General features: G+C 39.7%; 1 protein-coding gene across 1 annotated transcript in view; it reads left to right on the top strand.

The window, feature by feature from the left end:
- The window catches only part of LOC150077446 (serine/threonine-protein kinase BRSK2-like), a 614,186-nt gene that overhangs the window by 551,801 nt on the left and 47,853 nt on the right, over nt 1-14,532 (top strand). Inside the window, exon 17 of the mRNA XM_090386750.1 lies at nt 14,157-14,373. Coding sequence (XP_090242876.1) covers nt 14,157-14,373 — 217 coding nt within the window. The remainder of the gene's footprint in view (nt 1-14,156; nt 14,374-14,532) is intronic.

Consider the following 14,532-nt stretch of genomic DNA (forward strand, 5'->3'; position numbering starts at 1 on the left):
TGTTTTTTTTAAATTTAACAATATCACAGATAGTACAAGATATAAAACAAGATAACGTACTGAAGCAAATATGCTCTCTCCCCACTTCCAAAAGTTCAAATACTAACCCAGCTGAAGCACCATAGACCGATATCCACTGCATCCACGCTCCTAAAGCTACTGGAAAAAGTCCTTCTGCCACACATTATACCCCATCTTCTTCCACAACCACCAAAGCAATTCCATTATGTTCTCCACAACAGATTAACTGTGTCCAACCTTCTGGCAGTCCAAACGGCAATTCTAAATGCATTTGAATACGGAGCAGAAATGGCAGTTGTTTATGCCGATATCGAAACTGCTTTCGATAACCTAAATATTACAGCCCTTTTGAAGCTGCTAACCAATTTCTTCCCGATAAAAGGTAGCGTTTTCGCTTTTCGGCATTCATTCCTCCGGAATAGAAGAGTGTAACCTCACTCACCGAGTTTCAAAAGGACATGATTTTGAGAGCTCGTGCGTCAGGTACTTCCATATAAAGTATAAAGATGGAGTGCGCTGTATAGGCTCAAGGGCAGGTCGCTGTGCGATAACTGACATCGCAATAAAAAAAAAAAAAAAAAAAGATAAACTGCAGCCATCATCAACCCACTGCAGGATGGAAGCCTCCTTAACAATTCATGTTGAGGGAAATGGACCATAATCTGCCACGCTGGTCCAGTGCGGGTTGACAGATCGATCGTATTTATATACGATAGTCAGGGGCTTGAACCCCCGTCTAACTCAAGGAGCGTGTGCTACTGCACTCCCGCTCCTGACCACTCGGCTACGGAGGCCTCGACATCGCAATACAATATGGAGAATGCAAGAAAAATATCCAAAATAACGATGCGCCTCACACTCAGACGTGTGGGGTTTCCACAGCACCCAACCTAAGAGACACCCTCTCCTCAACACTGATCATCATCGACGGCAAATTCTGTGGTGTTAACAACACGCTGGTTGGACACTAGAGGACTGGAAACGAGTGGGCTGGTCGGAAGAGTCCGCTACCTGGTGCAATATGCCGACCAAAGTTTTAAAAGCCAGTTTCAGTTCTCAGTTTAGCATAACCCAGAGCACAAATACCAGTATAAAAAAATTGTGTGTACCGAGTACACATAGCGGAAGTTAAGTGAAACTTCTTTAGGCAAACATTTATCACTTGACCTATGATCCCGTATTGACCATATGAATGGCGTAGGCGACGAATCTGCACGAACGGGAGCCTGGGAGATATGAGACCTACTGTTAACAAATCTAGTTTCGGCAAGTGCTGTAGCATCGGATGATATTTAAAACCATTTGACTTCGATAGAGTCGGAATCACTTTGTTCTTGAGAGAGCTACGTCAGCTGTTACAGGCCAACATTTAACTTCCATCCTCATTTGGATATGCTGTTTGAAGAAGAGCGTGATCTCGAGCTGCTACGGGACAGACTGATCCGAAATCATTATCCAGGAATTATATAATCTCGGTGTAAATACCCATACATTACATGGTTTGTATGTATGTAATACATTACATGGTATGTATTACATACATACATGGTTTACCCATACATTTAACTACATAAGTAGTGTAACGGCATTATTTGATTATATCTCATATTGTGGCTACCTTCACAACGAGATACCAGGTATTGCACTACTTCAAATAAATAAATAATGCTTCTCTAGTAGAGGAGACTACTGTTATTTATTCTCAGTGGGCACCACCACCCAGATGCGTTTCGGGGCTTGCTGGCTTACTCATAACATATTATGCCTTGTGCATTTAGTCTTCAAAATATTATCATTATCTTCACCATTTGGTATCTCTCATATTGTGGAATTAACTTCGCAACCGTGATGGCATGTCTGCATTATCAGGGTACCTTCCCGCCCACTGATGAGTAAGCCAACAAGCTCTGAAACGCGTCTGGGTGGTGGTGCCCACTGACATTAAATAACAGTAGTCTCCTCTACTAGAGAAGCGTTATTTATTCGAAGCAGTGCAATACCTGATATCTAGTTGTGAAGGTAGCCACAATATGAAATACATGTGTAATCAAACGATGCCGTTTTACTAATTATGTAGTTAAATTTATGGTGTATTTACCCCGATATTATATAGTTAATTTCAACCCATAACATATTATGCCTTGTGCATTTAGTCTTCAAAATATTATCCAGAAATGTACGTTTAAACCGTGCGTGGATGCTTCTGTGTTTCTTAAAATCCTGTTACTGCTCCGGCTGTGTATTGCGTGTTGAACGATGTGATGGAGTACTTCTGGCAGTCGGTTTTGGCTTCTTCGCTTTTCGTTTACGACTGAGCTTCGAGTACGCTTCATCGTTTCATTTGCAGTATCAACTTCCCTGACTCCTCCTTCCAAATTCACTAATAACATTTCTGGGGAGATATAAGGCTCTGAAGATGTGGACGGACCTTCTCCGGCTTCTCTGCTCAACTCCATCGCACGCTGTAATTTCTTCCGCTCTCGAAATAGCTTAGATCTCTCCTTTGTACTCAATGGAGGTCGGTTCGGTGGTCGCATTGCACCTATACGTGCTATACCTTACAACGCTCGCATTGCACCTATACCTTACAACGCTCACTGTTAGTCTTCGATATGTTGAATTTTATAAGTTTTTTCCCGTTGAATTTTTTATTAAATACGTGGAGAATTACGAAAGAAATAGCACGACGCAATCAGTAGGGGTACCGATTGGGTCATGCGTCGCTCGTGCCGCATTTTCATTTCGTGTCGCATTTTCTTGGCGATTTTTGTCAATCCATGGACGCATTGCACGTGTGCTATACGCCTTACAACGCTCACTACAGTGGACCCCCGCTTTACGATTTGTTCACTGTACGATGAAATCACTTTATGATAGATACTCCTAACAAAATACCGTTCACTATGCGATATGCAGTTATCGCCGGTCATTGTGATCACGTTTACGAATTGAATTTTAATTTTTTAACAACGATGCTAATAAACGAAAATAGGAGGAATATTATTCACAGGCCATTGCACAAGAAGGGTGCATTTCACAGGTATAAAAGTAAAGATATAAAGCACAGATTTACACTTTATTACCTTACCAATTAACAAAATTAAATGATACGTGAAAATCAGCAGAATATTTTCCACAGGTTAACAAAAGAAGAAGAAAAAAAGAAGACAAAAAGTCAATTACACCCTATATTCCCAGGTGGTTACACTCCCAGTTACTAACCGTACCTAATGCTAGTTAACTTCGCTGATCGCACAAGAACCGGGGCATTTATCCGAGTACGATAGTTAGCTGTTCAGAGGGCTTGTAATGCGTTTACTTGTGGTAACGATTGCATTTTAGTTGCGTTTTTTTGTCAATCACGAACGCAAGTTACTCCCATCTGAAAACTGCCTGGAGCGCGCCTAAAGACGTTTCACTTCAAAAGGCAAGAGTACTTCGCACAAAGCGAAAAGAAGGGTACTTCCTAGCAAGACAATTCATGCAAACAGATTTTTTACTCTTAACTTAACATGATAAAAGTAATCACTAGCTGCACAATGTGAAAAAATTTTGTTGTGACAACGTTCTGCAGCGTGTCCACATTTAAAAGCATCTATACCACAACATCACTAAATAAAAAACCCTTAAATCAATGGCTTCTCCAGCCAAAAAGATATGGCCTGAGTTTTCCCGTAAACTGCGGATCGTAAAAGACAACTACAACACCCAATTACGCCCTGAACCAAATTTATTGAACCTAGTAAAGCACACCTTACAGTCCTTAAAAAAATTCATCCTCCTCTTCCTCAATCTCCAGATCAGCTAAAATCGGCACATATAAATCTTTCATAGTGTCCTTTTCCCCCAAGGTCGGATCAGCATCAAATAATGATGCACAGCTTTTTAAGCAACAGCCCAGAGTCCTTAAATAAAAGTTTAGAATTAGGCTCCATCATTTCTACATCTGTTGTGCTCCCATCTGTGCGACAACAGCATTGTCCCTAGTTTCTCTCATAGTTATGACTTCTGATAGTCAAGATAACACTTGACCTTATCTCTTTAAAGACTATTTAATGGCTCCACTAGTTGAACAATTAGACATGATCCATGCCTTAATAACTTTATTTATCCTGTGATCCACCGAGAACTTTGAATCACTTCACCAGTAAGTAGGGTAGATTTAACGCTATTAGAACGTGGGAGCTTTTAAGTCGTAATTTGACTTTCACAGTTCAATACGATCAGACAAAAACGAACCTTTAACTTGATTACTACAATACTTGCACTCCGTCAGGTTTAACGTCCTTTCCATTGAATTCTCGTTGTTGTTACTCGACTTCTTTCCCCCACCCCAAGACAAATTCGCCTTAAGATTCAATACAGTGAGGCTGAGTTTTTTTCTAGAATATCAAGCCATATATTTTTGCTAAGATAATCAGTAATCACCAAATGAAAAAAGTCGACCTTGTTACAATTTTTAAATGAATTTAAGCAAAATATATATATATAAAAATTAAATTCTTCTCTAACATAAACAGTATTTAAATACTGTATGTCCTGAAGTCTCGAAACCTGGTTCTTGTGCACGTTATTCAAATGAATATCTCACTCTCCCGAAGAAATCCTACTACTTTTAAACTATAAAAGTGTGCGTTTCACGAAATATATGGATATGGAGCCTTCATACGTCGCTTGCCCAGCACTAGTCTTCAATGAGAAAAAAAGAATCCAAATAATAATAAATTAAAACAATCCGAAGCATGATTCAAGCATTACAGATCACAATCATAGCATCGCATTGGTCGCGATCAACAAGTTGGGAATCCCTACTCCAAGACGTGCTATAATGTTTCTTCGGCCATTTAACATGCGTTTTTTTTTTTTGTTTTTTTTTTTCTTCTTTTTATTTTTCTTCTTGTGGTTATCTCAAATACGCAAGGCGGTTGTAAGCACTTACAGTACTCTAGTATCGTGAATGGTCTGCAGTTAGATAGAGGGAATAAACATACTTACCTTGCAATGCACTTCAAAATCTGAAGGCTACCATTTTTAAAAAAATACTGAAGGAGAAGGGTTCGAATGAACAGAAACAGAAAGGATAAATTAATAAGAATAACAGATTAGTGAGTAGGAGTTTAACCTGATATACACACTAGACAGTGTGTATATCAGGTTAAACATCAGGTTATCTGGTATACACACTGTCTAGTGTGTATACCAGATTACAGCACAAACCAGTTAGAGCACGTTCATCAAAGTGCTCTGCATGTTTGAAAGCGGAAATATTATTGATGTAAATTCCAGAGAACAATGCTCATGGAAATAGCGGAAACTGAACTCTTCTGTAATAGAGAATGGGGTGAACTCGTGAGAGGAATCATTAATTTGCCTGACTGCGCTCTTTTACGTAGAATCGTAGAGTTTTGGCGTGGTTCTGGTTAAGATTTAAGTAAATGCCAAAGAGATCTACGATTACCTGACTACAGTCCTTATCGCAGAAAATAATTCATTCCTGGAATGACAATGAAGATCTCCACACCATATTACTGGACATGAAATCTGCATTCGACTCAGTCCAAATCACGCCCCTCCTTGCCTTTCTTAATAGATTCCTCGGGATATCCGGCAATATACTCGAACTTCTCAAAAGTCTGCTATCTAGGAAAGGGCTGCACTTCACCTATAACAACAGTACAGTCTGTAAAAGCGCAGATGTAGGAATCCCACAAGGTGGTTCTCTCTCTGCCCTGCTATTCGCTTCAACATTCGTGCCACTTATGAATTAAGTTCCAGCGTTTTTGTCATATACTGATGATATTGCGTTACTTACCATGCAAACGCCAGGTTGTTGATCCACAAGCAAGACAAACCGCCTCAGAAACTGTAAACAACTACCTTAAAATATTCTGTAAGTATGCTAAAATTTTTGGTCTGTCAGTTAATTCAGAGAAGTAAAGCTATATCATCTTTTCTACAATTCGGATGACGTCCGCTGATACTTTACTTCCGGAATTAACAGGAAAGGTTCTGGTCCCCACTGACAGTGTCAAATTCCTAGGAGTAATTCTTAATGCGAACCTTACCTATAAACAACAAATCCAAGCTCAATACTCCAAAGTTTTGCGAGCCTTCGGGTGATTGAAAATAGATTTATGCAGAACTCACAATAAACAAATAATCAGGAAATACGTCGAAACGTACTTCAGTAGCGTGCTTTCCTCTGCCGTGGAAGTTTGGTCTGCCGCATCTGCCTCCAGTCTCAAGAAACTATGGGATCTAGAATTCTGGGTGCTGAAGTGGACCAACTTGTGGTCTTACCAGATCTACACGACATCCAAATCTGCACTCTGTTCCAACTTGCAATACACGCCCACAGTCCACACAGCCCATGTGTGGAAAATAAAGGCATTACTTCATCTGTGTTCATCTAAGCATGATTGCATGAGTATCTGGAACACGGTTGGTTGCCGTTTGCCAGGAAGACACCTCCTCAGTACCCCCTCCTTGTGCTCAAGGCTTCAGAGGTTACAGAGTTTCAAGAGACACTTCCAAATGTGACTTTGAACACTGTAAACTCGCTCAACATCGACATTGATCTATGATCCATTGACAAGTCATATCGAGATGACATTTTGGCCAAGCTTGCTGTATGTAAAGGGCAGGTGTGCAAATGCCGGTTCTAGTATGTTGATGTCATTTTATGTTATGCTTAATTTGTAATCTTGTTTGTTTCAATCACGATTAAAACATCATCTTCATCACCTCCACCTCATATTATCGTCTGGTTCCTGTAGCGTCGACATTAAACCTGAAACGCACTTTGAATCCGATCATGAACCCATTGTAGTCCTATTGCAGCTCCCAACACCCAACTTTCACGTCTCCAAAAACGTGAAAAGGAAAGTTATCATCTCTCCCACCTTCCTACAACCGGACAGATGCTTTTAAGCAGCAAAATTAATTCCTTTGGAAGTTCTTGAATAAGGAGACCCGGAACTGACCCTAGACATATTAACTAGATGGTTGCACACTGTTACAATGTTCTCAGCAGCGAAACAAGTCTCTATCTCTGCGAGAACTAATGCCTGGTGGTCTCCGGAGCTAAATTACAGTTTCAAGTGAAAACAGTCCCTCCATAAACAATGGAAACAGTCTGGCACAGCACATGACAGAATTCAGTACTCCAAAGCCAGAGCACAGTTTAACAGACTGAAGTCTCAAGCCATTAAAAAATATACTTACGAGACCTTATCCAAAGGAAAACTGTCATGCTCTACCCCTAAATTCGAACCAGATTCCAACTTCAATCCAGTTGAAGGGATCAAATATTTAGCCAGATTTCAGGACAATACCACACAACTATATAATTACCAACTAGACTCCATTTCTGGTCCAGTTGATGAGCTGTTTTCCATCCAAATCGATCGACAGCAGTTCTTTAAGCCATCAACTCGCTGCGTCCGTTATACACTGCTGGCGTGGATAAAGTTCCACATTTCATTGTAAAGTGCCTTAGTCCATATATTCTTGATCCTCTGTTCAACTCTATCCTCTCTCGTAGAGTGTTTCCTGCATCCTGGAGCAAATACGATCTCGTCCCACTACCAAAACTTCAGGTACCAAGCCAGCTGAAGCACTAAAGACCGATATCCACTACATCCACGCTCCTAAAGCTACTGAAAAAAACACTTCTTCCGCACATAATATTCCATCTTCTTCCACAATCACCAAAACAACTCCATTATATTCTCCCTAATAGATCAACTATCTCCAACCTTCTGGCAGTTCTTTATGCCGAATTTTGATAGCCTAAGTATTACAGCTCTTCTGAATTTGCTAATTTCTTCCGGATAAAAGGTGACGTTTTTGCTTTTCTGCACTCACTCCTCCGGAATAGAACAGTGTACCTCACTCATCGCAACTCCTCCTATATCTGATTCATCAATGCAGGCGTGCCACGAGGTGGCGTTTTATCGGCGCTACTATTTACTGCCCTCCTTATTCCGTTTGTGCGCAATAGAGATGATATAATTACCTACGGTGACGATATAAAGTCCTTAACGGAAATACTGCCATCAGCCGACAGAGGAGTGTTCACAACGGAAACCTGTAATAAGATCATAGCTCTCTCTAACTATCTCAACCATTTCGGTCTTAAACTGAACCCCCAAAAATCCGTTATTAAGGTTTTCTTTTTGAAGAAGTGTCCACACTCATACAACCCTCACTGGAGGGTGCAATTATTCCAAGTGTAACTAAACACAAAGATCTCAGTGTAACTTTCGATCCAAAGCTTAGGTTCAACTGTCACATAGAATCTGTTCTACGCAAGATAAGCCGAATGTGCTGGATTACCCGTCAACATCTTCTTCACAATAAGGATGCAAAAACTACAATCAGATATCTGCAAACTGTTGTGTACTCCACTGCTCTGTATGCCTCAGAAATATGGGCCTCCGCGCCACTTTCTCTCATGAAGCCCATCCTCGCCAGCGAATACTGGTTACTGAAGTGGGCAACCCGCAAACATCGCCTCCCCCCCCTAACAGAGGACCACCAGCATGGCTGATCAACTTCAAATCCCACAGCTGCCTCAAATAATCCGGATGAGGACAACTGCGACCACTATCAAAATGCTGGTGGCATGTGCCTCCTTCCCTAAGAGCCACTCCTCTTCTTCAGCTACAGCGGAACAGGCTGAAGATCGGTGACAGATTTCTACCAGGCCAAGTACTTCCCGTAATACAAGCCCTGCTAATGATCGGAGTACACCTCCGGAAATTCGCTTCTGATCGAAATTACAAGCGTTCGCTGGCCGAATTTGTTTCGCTATTGTATGGCCCCTGATGTCGACTCAAATTGATATCCCCGCCTGCTGTCTGCTATGAACAGCAGAACGGTACCTCGCTTTTACACTGACGAATTCTTTCACAATAAAATGCGAAATCGTATGCAGACCAATTTAATGCACGCCTGTGAAATATGTTGATTTATGAGCACATATGCTTTGTAATTACTTTGTACAAATGTACATGTATACCTTAGTGTACTGTCTGCCTCAGAACTACGTATATACTCATAGCTGTATATTTGGATATTAATTGATCCATAGCATGTTTTAATACCACGTTTTAATTTATTTTAATGTTATGGTTTAATTCTCATCTATTTGTAATACATGTTTTTATAAACCCTATAACCTTGTCAAGCCCCTGGCCGTGTCGGGCATATATCGTATCTTAACTGTACAATAAAGATTTTTTCTTCTTAATTTTTTTCTGTTCTGATATTTTGTTTTTAATGGGAATGTTGTAGCTGAACTTTATATTTCTGTGCTTGGTCACTTGTATATTTAATCTTTTGTAAGATTCCTCTGGTTTTCTGTTCATGGAATTACAAATGTATACGATTTAAGTTATCATTTTATTAATAAATAGTTGAGATTTGACTTAACGCAACTTAAAACTCCAGGAAAGAGGGGGGGGGGGGGGGGGGGGAACAACAAAGACTCTAGGCCTGCTGTACTATAACTCACTGAGTATCAAGTTGATAGGAGTAATGATACACCAATTAACTGTCGACCTATCATTGAAAACGCAAGGATGAACACAGCAGGGCAGCGCTAAAGCAAAAGAAGAGCAAAGCATTACGATCTTTTCTGTGAAATGTATTAGGCCTGAAATAATATTTACAAAGCTTACACAGAATATAACTGGAATTTCCAGCCAAAATCAACAGAAAAAACCATTACTATGATGCCACAAAAGCTATTCCAAAATGCCCCAGAAAGTACCTCAAAGCAAATAAGGTTTTCAGAAAGAGAATGCTTTGTTCAGCCATCGATTAAAAATAAGTTTCCTTAGGAAGAAAAAAAAAACATGCTTCAGAAAATGAAGCATGAAGCGCTCACAAAAACCGGCTTCCGAACTGATCACAACCGCGACCAGAGGAATGAATTGGCGCCTCCGTAGCCAGATGGGAAGGAGCAACAGTGCGTAGCACACGCTTCTCGATTAGAACCGCTGTTCGAGCCCGTCACCACCAAATACGGAGGATGCGGAAAGGTCAGGGAATGATCACCGCATATTCCAGGAGCAATATGGCCTTAGTTGCTAATGCTTCTAAAAATCAAACAACAAACAGAGGAATTGAATTAACTTTGTTAATGTTAATTTAAAGAGACAGGAATATTAACAGAATAATTCTCTCAAAGTTAAATACGGCAGAAAATAATAGTTGATTACATAGATCACAGGAATAAAATAAAAGAGCAGATCTTTAATGATCGACTGGATTGCTGCCACATTTGGGTACTCCTCTTATGCCAAATCAGCAACGTAAATTAAAATCAAAACAAAATCTTAGATCTGCTAGATACCACAAAAAAGAAAAGAATCCGCAATTTCAAGTACACGTACCCTGTGTGAAATTATAATTTCGAAGGAGGAGGGGGTCTCGTAAAAGCCATAAACCACTAGAGGGCCGGATAAAATTCTGATTTTCATAAAAAAAAAATTCTGTAAAGATGAATTTCTGATTTCATAAAAAAATATATCTGAACGAATGAATTTCTGATTTTCAAAAAATAGCCCTTTTATAATAGTCACGCTGCTATATATCAGGAAATACCTAAAAAAAAAAAAAAAAAAGTCCTACCGCAAGTATGAGTTGCTCAAAATAAATAGAGGAAATACACACTTCTAAAGCACTTATTTTATGCAACCAATTTCCAAAATCAATTAAGAGCAGTTACACATTATCTTTTTTAGACTTCTCCTCTGTATATGAAAATATGCCTATTATCGTATCTCACAAATATCCCGGAGAAATATTTTAACATCAGTGGAAACCAGCTAAAAATAGTTTGTGCGTGTTGGAGAAGAGGCATAATCTTAATAGAAAACAGGTCCTACAGTCTTACTTTACCTGTTCAGAGGGGTATCCCTCATGGGGGAGGGAGGGGTACTCTCTTCCACACTCTTCGCTAACATTACAGAGAATCAATTTTCATTGTATGACCTAAACATACTCTGCCCTATATCAGAGTATGCTTTAACTTTGATATGAGTGAAGGCACGAGTTAGACGTATTGAACCCTTCACTCGACCCAATAAAATACAATATTGGGTTTACAAGCGCAACATATTACAGCGTACTGTTATATGCGTCGCCGATTTGGTCCTCAGCCCACTATTCACCTGCAATCGTCTTAAGGGGTCGAATATTGACTGCTAGACGGCTGAACAGAGTAGCTAGGAAACTTTCCGACATTGAAACCTCAACATTAAACCCTGGAAGTTGTGATTAATCATGAGAAATTTTCTCACACTCGCCCAGCTTCTCACTAGGAAGTTAGTTAATGCTGCAAAAGTAACAAACACGATTTCTTATCCACTGCCCAATGCGACGGTCTCAGCTGGCCCAAGCCTATCACTGGCCCCCTCACTTAACATGCTTCTTAGATTTCTCAACAAACATACGGAAACATTTAACATTTTGAAGTTTGACCAGGAAAAGCTTTGAGAAGATCGCATATACAAAAGACAAATTTCTGGGATTCTTTTCTTCTCACCCATAGAATTCTTCCACACAGAATATGACGTGAAAGGACTGTTCTGTATTATTACAAATCCAATTGCATCAGGACTGTGTGTGCAATTACTCATTCTGCTGTATTTTGACAAATGTTACTGTTAAGCAGACTGTCTTACAAATCAACCTTTGTAAATATGTCATCTTGCAGAGACTACACATTCTCCTTTTACCAATGCTTACTCATTTTGTAAACAGATTACTGGGTAATACAAACAGATAAAATAAATAAATTTTCTGTTTATACTCAGGGACGACCACACGGTCAGAGGATAGAGAGAATATAAGAAGAAAATGTAAACAAGACTTTTGTAAAAATTTCATAGGTAGAGTCCACATGAACTGCAACGTAACCTTTGGTGCTCGTGGTAACCTGCACCTTGGTTTGTAAATAACACTTTCTAGCCTATAGTTCTTACAGGGCGATCTTCTAATGATTAATAATAAAGGGTTAGAGCTGCTTAGGCTATATTGTGCCACATACTGGGGAAGTCAGCGTTTCTCTGTGAGTTTCGTATACTATCCACATTCAGATTAACAGTACTGTACTCTGTATGAAATGAAAACGGCCCACCTCATGACTTGTGGTGTCACCAGACCCCCTCTCTCTCTCCCCCTCCCTCTCTGGGTGCTTGTCCGTTAAGGTGAAACTTGAGTGTGATTCTTTCCCTTCACAATGACGCATGTACACCATCCGATCAGGTTTATGCAATTTAAATTTAGAATAATTTACAAAGGATGACTTTCTTCCCCATATTCCTACTTCACTCACGTGCTCATGGGGCACGCTGTTTTTCCCCACAGAAATCTTTAATCTTAACCGTTTGATAAATAAAGAATTTTTTGGAGCTGCCAACTGCTAAGCCCTACCTGGCGGGGTCAAGTAGGGTTGCGCACTTTCACCGTAGATCGTTTTCTTTCGTCTTGCTTCCGCTGTGTGGATTGTGAGATGATAATCCTACAGATAAATGTACTTCGGCGATCTGTGCTGCTGATAACGCTCTTCTTCGGCCTCCTTGATCTCTCAACATTTACAAGATTTTTTCAACAAAACACAAGCAGCCGTCTGACTAAATAAAATTCTGTTGAGTATCTAACTTATATTAAAAAAATAATTACCGTAATACAATTGACACTTTATTCTGCGACATTAATTCTTCATGTTTAGTGATCAAGTTAAGTAATATGATGTACTAATGACACAGAGGCAGGCAGTCTATTATAAACAGTCTATCCAAATCAGATGCAGTCTTGGTATTTAGCTGAATTAGTCAAGTAATAAATACTTCAAACACACAAACTACAAGCAGAATGGTTGATTTTGGAGAAAAATCAACCATTGGAGAGCAGGAGCATGGTTTCCCAGTCTCATTTTTTTTTTTTTTTTTTTTTTTGAAAAACGTGTGAAATGACACGATCATTGGTAAAGAGATAGAGAAGCAAACATGTCAATGGGAGATAAACGTGCAAATCATCATTCGGCATGAAGATGGCTGTGTGTGGACAGCGTTTATTGATAGGAATAATACCAATAGTGAACATTTGAACATGTATACTCGTCGTGTTCAGAGAACCATGATGATGATGAGCCACCTCAAAAAAGAATAATCCCTTTCTAAGTAAGGCGCAGAAATTGAGGATATTTCATGGCCAACAAACAAGACGGTAACTTCTTCATACACAACAATTATGGGTTTTCACGATACCATGCAGTCAGAAATGCAATTTACTCAAATAAAGAATGTCCCAAGGCTATATTTCATTCGCCTCCATCCCTGCCAGAGCAAAACAAGTGCATGGCACATTTAGCTATTGCATAACGATGTAGACTGTACAAACGCCTCTGAGCACTCAGCACTTTGCGGACAACAGTCACAAAATGGCAAGTTGTCGTGTTCATTCTGTCACTCGAAGTAAAGAAAAAATCCCTACTTCACTTACAGCATCACTAATCTCATCACAAATCCCACATTGATTTCCAGCAATAAGGTAACGGCATCCGTTTCCGCAGATTTCACCATTTTTTGCAACTCAAACGGTGTAAGAGGTCCAATTTCTCATTGCAATCAAGCTATGAAGTTCACAAAGACATCTGATGAAACATGCTCTAGCATCTGGCTAATCAGATAGAGTTCCGTGTTTAATTTGGCAAGCGTCTATTTTATGCCTGCTTTTAGAGCGCCCTGCACGTCTTGTTACAAGCCACGTGCATCTGATTTGGATGCTTACCGACTAGAGTAAGCGATTTTCATCATGCTGTCGGTTCTTGGAACCATTTTAATTCCTGCCATTCGTTTTCACATTTTAGCGCCGTCCGATTATCCATTCCCTCTACATACATTTCTAAAGTGACTTACTTCATTTATAACCCACTGTAATTTACCAACTGCGGTAGTTTACACTAGTGATTACAGATACTTTGGCCCAGTACTTTGCGTGCATCTAACCTAACTAAAACACATGAATTATTTGGTCATCATGTAAAACAGAATATATTATATTGAGCTCAATATTATAAATTAAATGTTTAAAAGTTAGTTCACCACCGTTTATTTTCATAGATTGCTGACCTGTGCCATAGCGTTGTATCACCTATGTCTTTCCGCGTTGAGTACAAGAGGCCTGGAGGACCAACAATGTTCCAACGAAACGTTCGCTTTCATGTGGACATCACGCTAGTCAGTGGAGGTACTACAGATGGTCCTATCAGTGGAGTAGAAAGGAGAGGCAGTGGAGATAAGCCGGCTGTTTACTGTATCAGCTTTACTCTAATATCTGGTGAGATCAATTTATATGATATTAAATTAAAAGTATCATCTGTATGTAATATCGGGTAATATATCATTAAGTTCATTTAACAACAGAGCCAATTAAATGGCACATTAGGCCGTTATTTCGGGAAGTTGAACGTCTCAATAATTATCAATACGATGGACT

Source organism: Mastigoproctus giganteus, chromosome 12 (genome assembly GCF_048544385.1).
Source record: "Mastigoproctus giganteus isolate SK-2022 chromosome 12, ASM4854438v1, whole genome shotgun sequence".
Taxonomy (NCBI): domain Eukaryota; kingdom Metazoa; phylum Arthropoda; class Arachnida; order Uropygi; family Thelyphonidae; genus Mastigoproctus; species Mastigoproctus giganteus.